The sequence below is a fragment of the Momordica charantia genome, assembly GCF_013281855.1.
Source record: "Momordica charantia cultivar OHB3-1 chromosome 8 unlocalized genomic scaffold, Mcharantia_2.0 BLBB01000008.1, whole genome shotgun sequence".
In the NCBI taxonomy this organism is placed as follows: domain Eukaryota; kingdom Viridiplantae; phylum Streptophyta; class Magnoliopsida; order Cucurbitales; family Cucurbitaceae; genus Momordica; species Momordica charantia.
This window is the reverse complement of record NW_028275166.1, coordinates 7,139,827-7,148,868: the sequence shown is the minus strand read 5'-3', so window position 1 is coordinate 7,148,868 and position 9,042 is coordinate 7,139,827. Positions and strand designations below refer to the sequence as shown.

General features: G+C 37.1%; 1 protein-coding gene across 2 annotated transcripts; it reads left to right on the top strand.

Moving 5' to 3' along the window:
• Positions 1–1,291: 1,291 nt before the first annotated feature.
• Positions 1,292–8,653, top strand: LOC111020321 (AT-rich interactive domain-containing protein 4). Of its 2 annotated transcripts, XM_022296964.2 has the most exons (16): positions 1,292–2,457; positions 2,567–3,111; positions 3,204–3,389; positions 3,548–3,601; positions 3,764–3,852; positions 4,549–4,834; positions 4,968–5,024; positions 5,216–5,247; positions 5,450–5,585; positions 5,681–5,854; positions 6,103–6,735; positions 7,062–7,199; positions 7,296–7,394; positions 7,547–7,647; positions 7,759–7,849; positions 7,981–8,653. In XM_022296964.2, the coding sequence occupies exons 2-16, from the start codon at positions 2,959–2,961 to the stop codon at positions 8,104–8,106; spliced, it is 2,355 nt and encodes a 784-aa protein (XP_022152656.1). In that variant the 5' UTR covers positions 1,292–2,457; positions 2,567–2,958; the 3' UTR covers positions 8,107–8,653. The 2 variants fall into 2 exon arrangements, with proteins under 2 accessions (XP_022152656.1, XP_087983783.1); XM_088127657.1 differs by lacking the exons at positions 1,292–2,457; positions 2,567–3,111; positions 3,204–3,389 and having other exon boundaries at positions 3,548–3,615.
• Positions 8,654–9,042: the final 389 nt, after the last annotated feature.

The following is a 9,042-nucleotide window of genomic DNA, read 5'->3' as shown; positions in this document are numbered from 1 at the left end:
ATACTAACTTGAATTTAAATTAGTATAAACTAAAATATTTAATATATAACAAAATGTTAGCTTGATATTTTTTTTAGAATTTTTAATAAACAAACAAAATATTTTTAGAAAATAATGGACCAAAATTAGATAAAATAACATTAAAATAAAAAATTAAGTATTTATACATTTCTTAATCAAATATAAAATTCTTTTAAGAGTTACGAAACAATACAATTTAAATACATTCATAGATTAAATGATTAAATTAGTAAAGTACCTATATTTTAATGAAGTTTGTATATATACATCTTAATTTTTTTTCTTTTTTGTTTATTATTGTTATTATTATACTAATATTATTTTTTCTCATTTATTTATGTTATTGTGAAATTAAGTTAAATAGAAAATATTCGTGCTTTTGCACGAGGTATCGAACTAGTATATATATAGTGCTTTGTTAGAACTAAGCCTATACTATTGACTTATTTACTCGGTATAACTTTTACTTTACTTTTTTTTTTGTTCAACATATTTGGGGAGTTTACATTGCAATTTTGATTTCCCCTATTAAACAATTTTCAACACTCGTCAAATTCAACATTGAAACAAATTTTCCCCACCCTTTATTCACATATTTGCCAAGTTCATCCATGATTTTCCTTGAGATCGAAGGTTCCAACATTTCACCCGTTATGTTGAACTACAAAAACAACACGTTTTAATGGAATATTCAGTCCAATATTTGTCCATGAACTTTCTCTGCCATCCATTTCCTGAGAGTTGCGAAGTATACACTTTCTGATTTCAGCACCCTGTGTGAGTATATATACAGATGTGGGCATACGAGAAGAGGTGAAGACAAGCTTTTCCTCGTGGCCTCACTTACCGAACTCCACGAAACTAGAAGAATATGTCATCAACCTAATATGTATTGCTTTTTGCAATTTTCTACTATCAACAACGTTGTTCTCTTGAAAATGTATTAGATATCAAATATATGAATTATGTTCACTCAATACATTAACTTAAATATTTGGTTAAAGTAGTGGTTTATTCATCCTTGATATCAAAGCGGGAGATCCTGTGTTCGAGTCGTGCGTAGTCCTTTCATCCCGTTTGTTATTAAGATCATAGTGGAGAAGAACTTGTGCTATCCCTGTTTTTTATAGTTTCATAATGCACCATCCATCTCTCTACAATCTTCTCGCTCTTGGTATCACATCCAAACTCGTCCTTATCAGAATTGAAAGAGTGAATATTTCTCTTTCAGAGACAAGTTCCTAACAAGATCTTTTCTAGGAGAAGCATTCACTGAGTCTGAACCAAAATAACATCTACCACCATGGGTTCGTGATAGCTCTGACGCCAGAGATCAATGTTCTCTAACGCTGCAGAGCATTCACGAACAGGAGGAAGATGGAGACGACAAAACTTGTTCCCCACTGAAATTACGCGACGAGATACAAGGGGACCTCGATTCCAGTACAATTTGTAGCGTTTTAGCAGTTAGAATTTGGTCGGTTTTTGCAGTCTCGGAATGAGTATTGTGAGAAGAAGCCATAACAACAAAATTGAGTGAAATCGAAACAGACCCTTTACCGGGAAACGCGATTAGAGCCCCCCGACTCGATATATGTGACGACAAACAAACTAGAATTTAAAGTTGAAGCCTGAAGCAATACGAGAGCAGGCGTGGATCCACTGTTGAGCAGTAGATTATTAAGGGAAGGAAGGAACGTGCCAGGGGCTATCAGGTTTTGAATGTCACCCTTATATTGGATATCTAATAAAAAGAATCCGTGTTTTGTAGGTGGGGGCACCCAATTAACGCAAATTTCTGGATTTTGATTTCGCTCTACACAGTTCTTAGAGGACAAAAAACAACATATGCCCATTACTTGTTTTAATTAGAACCCGACGCAAGTACAGTGGAAGGCAAGGCGATGTCTTTTCTTGATTGGGTTCCAATTTGTCAAAAGGGTTGTGATTTAAACCTTTCCTTTTTCTTGGGTTTAATGCGTTTCGAAATGTTTGACTTCCGGTTTCGAGATGTGGGAATGTTTTTATCTGACACCCACTTATTTAACAGAAAGGAACTAATTATTTGATTTAATTTTGGCGACTGTGAGCTTTTGATTTTCGTGTTTATTGCGTGGAATGTGGATAGGGAGAAAGGTAAGAATATTTCTTATTTCTATTTTTTTGATGATTTTTTAATGATGTGAATTTTAAGGGCCTAGGGTTCGCTTTTCGTGCTCCAGTCTTCTATCGGTGCCCAAATTTTCATCCCCTTTCGTATGAATTTAGGGGCTACTGACTCCGACTTATCCTCGATTTTTTTTGATCTCATCGTGCTTGGTGTTTAAATTTCCTTGATTTTTCCCATTGGGTCGGTGCGGTCTCCGGTTTCTGTCGTCTGAGGCGGTGAATTTCCTTTCGCATCAACTGCTGGTGGCCGGTTCGTTTGATTTTGAGGTTCTCTCTCACGGGTTTTGCTTTGAAGCTTCGATTATGATGGTTTTTATGCATTTTCGAGGCGCTTTTGCTCAACCAGCAGCTGAATATATGCTATGCTCTTGCATAGGTTGATCATAGTTGGATATTCTTGGAGGATAGGGTTTGAGTTCTTAATTGGTCCTGCATTCAGTTTTGCAGAAATTTTGTGCTGAAGTAGGTGACTGGGTAATTAGGGTTTAATTGCTGGTCCGGTAAATAATTAAAGATTTTGGACGGCTGTGATTTTGATCTTAAGCCGTCTGTGAGGGGCTTTGGAATGATGACATTATTTCAACCTCAGAATGAAAATTCAGGTTCTTTACTTCTATGTCATGGCGTATGGGCACTGGTTTCTGGGATTTTAAACTGATGCCAGGGCATTGGGGCTCTGTTTTGTGTTCTAACGGTTCCACAAGCAAGTTGAAGGATCTCATTGCTTGAGGAAGGCCGCTTAATGCAATTTTCTGGTTCTTCTTGTAAATGATGCTTCATTCCGTAGGACCTGCGAGACAAACTTGTAGCCTACTTGCTGTCACCTGCGGAAGTGTACCTAAAGTAAAATGCGAGGAGGATGTTGCTGAGGATAGATTGAAATATCCCTTTCCAGAATTAGTTTCTTCCGGCCGATTGGAGGTGCAATTATGCATTAGTTGTAATTTTTCTGCAATTTTTCCTACTCAACTAAAGATTGTTCTTGTCTAAAATTCACCTGCTTGAATGTGCAGGTCCGAGTTCTGACAAATCCAAGCAAGGATGAATTCACTAGAATTGTAGAATCATGTCAACCGAGCTTCGTCTACTTGCAAGGGGAACAGCTCGAAAATGATGAAATTGGTTCTTTAGTTTGGAATGGTGTTGATTTGTCTCTTGAAGATTTATGTGGACTATTCCATACTGCACTACCAATCACCGTATGCTCTGTCTCCCTTTTATAATGGATGAATTAGTTCTTTACTTGACCATCTTGTTTTTTCTTCCGCTCATGCAATTCTTTGTTATGGGGTTGGAGGAACGGATTTGGTTGGAATAGATTTCTGGTTTTGATAATTTAATTCATCTATTTGCTCAGGTGTATTTAGAAATCCCCAATGGAGGCAGAACAGCAGAGGCTCTTCATTCTAAGGTGACTTCTATGAGGTTCTTAGACCTTACTTCCTTGTGTACACCAATTGGATTAAATTATGATGTTGATATGAACAAGGATGGTAGCCTGCCTGTCTAACATTCTTGTGTAATGTCTCCTTTGTTGAAGGATGTTTATTGAATCAAATTCATCATTGTGCAGGGAATTCCTTATGTCATGTATTGGAACAACACATTGTCATGTTATGCCGCAGCTCATTTTCGTAATGGATTGCTTTCAGTGGTGCAGAGGTACTTTACATACCTGAAGGATTTGCACTACTTGGTATTAGAGAGACTAGAATTGTGTGGTTTAAGTGTCTATTTACCCCTCTTCATGGATTCAAGTAAATAATTATCTTCACATTTAGAGTAGAATAAACAATAAACATTACTCGTGATTTTTCGTAGATATATTTTTCCTCATGTATGCATGCATCCACTTACTTGATGATCCATGATGATTTTGTGCTTCTTATATGAGCTCGCCATACTTTGGAAGTTGTTATGAGTAGTGTTTTTAGAAGTGTGAAGCACATTAAAGAGCAATAGCCCTGTTAGGGCTTAAGTGCGTGGAGCAAAAAAAGGGGTGAGGACTTTATTGAAGTGAAGTGCATGATATAGAATACATATAATTTTAGAAATCAACATGAAAAACAGAGTTCTCTTGTAAATTGAATTAAGTTTGTAAAGGAGAATTCCCGTGAAAAATAGAACACAGTGATTTTTTTTCCATGCATCTTATTTCTAGCTATCTACATGTCATTCTTGTACAAAACTTGAACCAATTAATTGTTAGTGAGTGACACTGGTAGGGCCTTCCTACTTGTTGAGGGCACTTATGGTTTGCACATGTTGCATTTCTTTTACTTTTATGTAATTACTTTTGTGCTTGTGGAGGGTGATAAATATTTGATTTTTATGTTTTACTTCACTTGTGGGTTGCAGTTCATCTACTCATACATGGGATGCTTTTCAGCTTGCACATGCTGCTTTTAGGCTTCATTGTGCGCGGAGCAATTATGCCCTTCCCGGGGATGATGACATTATTAGCTGTAATCTAGAGCCACAACTTATTGGGGAACCTTTAAAGATTAGCGTAGAGCCCCCCGAGATAGATGCAGGAGATGCAGGTGAAGATGAAGACGATTCTTTAGGAACCCTTCCTGCCATAAGTATACATGATAATAATGTGACCATGAGATTTCTTATCTGTGGAGTGCCTTGCACACCGGTAAGCAGTTCCAGCTGTTCGTCTTATATTTATGTGCCATTGGGTACGCCTGCATGTTGGTGTGCAGGAACAAGTACCTTTTCAATTATAAGTTATTTTACATGGTTTTCCTCATAGTTTTCATGCTTTCTAGGATGCGTGCTTATTGAGATCGTTGGAGGATGGACTGAATGCCCTTTTGAACATTGAAGTAAGTTTCATTCAGCATTTTGATTGTTTTTATGGGTTGTAGGAGTTGGTCAATGACACCATTTGAGATTATTAGTTAACATTTTCCAAATGAAAGAACTGAAAAGATCTCTAAACTGTTGTAACTTAAGTTGTTTTTTGGGCCGTTCCTTCCATAACCATCTGCGTTTTTGGTTTTTATGGGCAATACAGATACGTGGGAGCAAACTTCAGGGGAAGTTTAGGTATGCTTCTTCTTGGAAGAACTTATGTTGAAATATATTTGGAACATTTTTGGTTTTAATACTTGGACCATTTATCACATTTGATACTTATATCCCACAATGTCATCATATATCTAGGTTACGCCTTCTTGTTAGTAATTAAATCTTCGGTTCTGTGAACGTCAATTGTATATGTTATTAATGCCTTTTAATTATGGTTCAGTGCTTCTCCACCGCCTCTTCAAGCAGGATCCTTTTCTCGTGGTGTTGTGACAATGCGATGTGATATGGTGACCTGTAGTTCAGCCCACATCGCAATATTAGTGTCGGGTAGTGCTCATACTTGTTTTGATGATCAGGTTTGTTTCTAATTCGAGCTATTGGACCTGTTTTATTATTGTTAATTTTTTCGGTTGGGACGGTTCTAATACCTGGTTTCTACTAATTTTTTCAGCTGTTGGAAAAACATATCAAACATGAGATTATTGAAAATAGCCAATTAGTTCATGCCCTGCGTGATTGTGAGGGCAACCAACATTGCATGCACGAGCCCCGAAAATCTGCTTCAGTTGCTTGTGGAGCAACAGTATTTGAGGTTTCCATGAAGGTTCCCGCTTGGGCATCACAGGTCCGCCAACCTTCCTGCTTCCCCCCTTCACCACTTAAATTAAGCACTCTAGACTCCAGAGTAAACTGTTTATTGATTTATTCTCTATTAAAAGCAATGAACTTGGTTGATTCATGTTGTGAATGAAATGTTGATCTCTCTGCATGAGGGTGCAGTTATCAAAAAGATATGAACTTGGTTGAATAATCTGGAGTCGTATCATCTGCTATATATTAATATCAATTTGTTTGCCATGGGTGCTATTTCAGGTCTTGAGGCAACTAGCACCTGATATGTCGTATCGGAGTTTGGTTGCACTCGGCATTGGGGGAGTTCAGGGTTTGCCTGTGGCTTCTTTCGAGAAAGAGGATGCTGAGCGGTTTCTCTTCTTCTGTTCAAGGGATGGGAATGATAAACATTCAGATCAGTTATTTTTAAGTGTATTGCCTAGCTGGTTCAAACCACCTATTCCTAGTAGAAAGAGAGTGGAACCAAGCCAGGGAATAAGCACTGTTTCACATGACAGTCTTGCATATGCAAATATCCCTTCCATTAGAAGAGTAGGTGGAGAGGAGCGTGCACCAATGAATGGGTTTAAGGCAACCTTACTCCCAGCTAGAAAAAGATTAAAAGTAGCCACCATGAGGCCTATTCCACGTGTGCATCGGAATAAAATGACACCCTTCTCTGGATTAACTGAAGCAGATGGGAACAATGGATACTTACCCAAGGCTAGTCTGCCCGTCGTTACCCCGTCAAAGCATGTAACTGTAGGATCAACTTCTGCAACACAACGAAAATCTTTTTCAAGCTCGTCTCAGTCTAAGCAGATTATTTCCTTAAATCCACTACCTTTAAAGAAACATGGTTGTGGAAGAAACCCAATTCAATATTGCTCAGAGGTAAAGATACTATGATCATTTAGTTTTAAACTTGAAAGGCCGGGAATATCGGGTTATTGGCAGTATATTATGGAACTTGTAAAATTTCTCAATAAAACTTGGAAGTCCATCAAGTCAAAATGGGAATCCACTACTAAAAAGTGCTTTTGGCTTTTGGCTACTTGCATACGCTTCTAGAATGGAATAGAAATAGCTTTGCTTAGAGGGAATAGATTTCAATTTCATGCTATTTATGTCCATGTAAATTTATTTCAAAAGTTTTCTGTCTGATCTAATAATAATATCATTCTGCTGTTATTAATTTTTTTTACCCACTCTCGTTGCAGGAGGAGTTCTTGAAGGATGTTATGGAGTTTTTACTACTTCGAGGACATTCTCGACTTATTCCTCAAGGTGGACTTTCTGAGTTCCCAGATGCCATACTCAATGGGAAGCGTCTTGACCTCTATAACTTGTATAAGGAGGTATGGTCATTGAATATCTGGAATATAATATTGATTCATCTTGTTTGATATTTTAACTGCAAAGACCCATACTGAAAGTGCTGCTCGGCTTCGTAGGTGGTCACCCGAGGAGGCTTTCATGTCGGCAATGGTATCAACTGGAAGGGGCAGATCTTCTCTAAGATGCACAATTACACAATGACCAATAGAATGACTGTATGTTCTGCAAGCCTTTCTTCATTGATTTGTTACTCCTTCTTATGCCTATTTCCTAAGCCTAAACTACAGGAATCATTGGATAGATGAAAATTGTTTCAATTTTACTAATTTCATATGGTGGAAGATGTTGATGCTATATGCTCTCACAGGGTGTTGGAAATACACTGAAAAGACATTACGAGACTTACCTTCTAGAATATGAACTGGCTCATGATGATGTAGATGGAGAATGCTGCCTTTTGTGTCACAGGTTTGTCAATTCATTCTACTGATTCTGCTCACTTACATGGTGAAAGATGATTTTGATAATAGTAGAAAATAGATCACTTCCTTACCATTGGATTTGCAACTGTTAAAACAGTAGTGCAGCAGGGGATTGGGTGAACTGTGGTATTTGTGGTGAATGGGCCCATTTCGGGTGCGACCGAAGGCAGGGTCTCGGAGCATTCAAGGTATGATTTCCAACCACCACGAGATAAATTCTGAGAAAGTTTTCGAGTATGCAAAAACGAAACAGTGTGCAATCTGATTAATGTTTTCTCTGTCATATGGTCTAAAACTATTTGTTTCCTTGCTTGCACAGGATTATGCCAAAACGGATGGGCTAGAGTACGTTTGTCCACATTGTAGCATCACAACCTACAAGAAGAAACCATACAGAGTAGCGAACGGGTCTCCACAAGGAATAACGAATCCACGGATACCCTGATTCAGTTTTGGCCTCTGCGTCGAGGTTTCGCCTTCGTCGTTTTTTTTCCCTAATTCTTTGGCTGTTTTTATCCTACTCGAGAAATTATTCACTCCACCAGCTCGGCTCGTAGATGAGTTTTATTTGAGGTGTGCTGCTAAACAAACATTAGCTGAAGAGTAAATTTATGAGACTCAGGATGAAAACTCTAGATGAAGAGAACAACTAAAGACTACGGCGCACAAGAGAGCAGGCTTCTTCTTCATAGGTTATTTTTTGACTTCTCTCTCTCTCTCTCTCCTCTTTCTCTTTCTAGGTGTAGTAGTTGTAGTTTAGGAGAAAAGTCAGCAGCAGGGCAGTTAACTTTAGTGGGGTACTGTAAAATACTTCTATTCTTGTAGTGTAGCTAAGCTAAGCCATGACTAATGTATTTTAACCAAGATCTATCTAATTTACCATTTTTTAGTGTAATATGATGATCCAAGAATAAAGTAGTAGATTAATAATCACTACTTTATATCCACTTCCAAACTTATACAACTTATGAAATTACTTGCCTTCCTTTCCATTTGTAATTCTCATACATTTCTATTATAACTTTAAAAGATTGATAAAATGCACTATGAATATTATATCGTCACATTAATATAGTTCAGCAATAATTGAAATATTTTTATTGTCACATTAATATAGTTCAGCGATAATTGATTTTTTTTTTTCTTTTGAGATGAGAAGTTCCATTTCTTGTATCTCTAAAACTGGTTGTACTCAAGAGGAAAAAAATAAAAAAGAGGACATTATATTACTCACCACAACTTTTTTTTTTTTTTTTTTTTTTACTTTCCACGGGCGTTTGATTTTTTCCGTCGAGATTAATTGCCGTTGTTTAATTAAGGAAGTGTATTACTTGAATTAATAAAAATTTGAAATTTGAAATTTTAATAATTAATAAATATG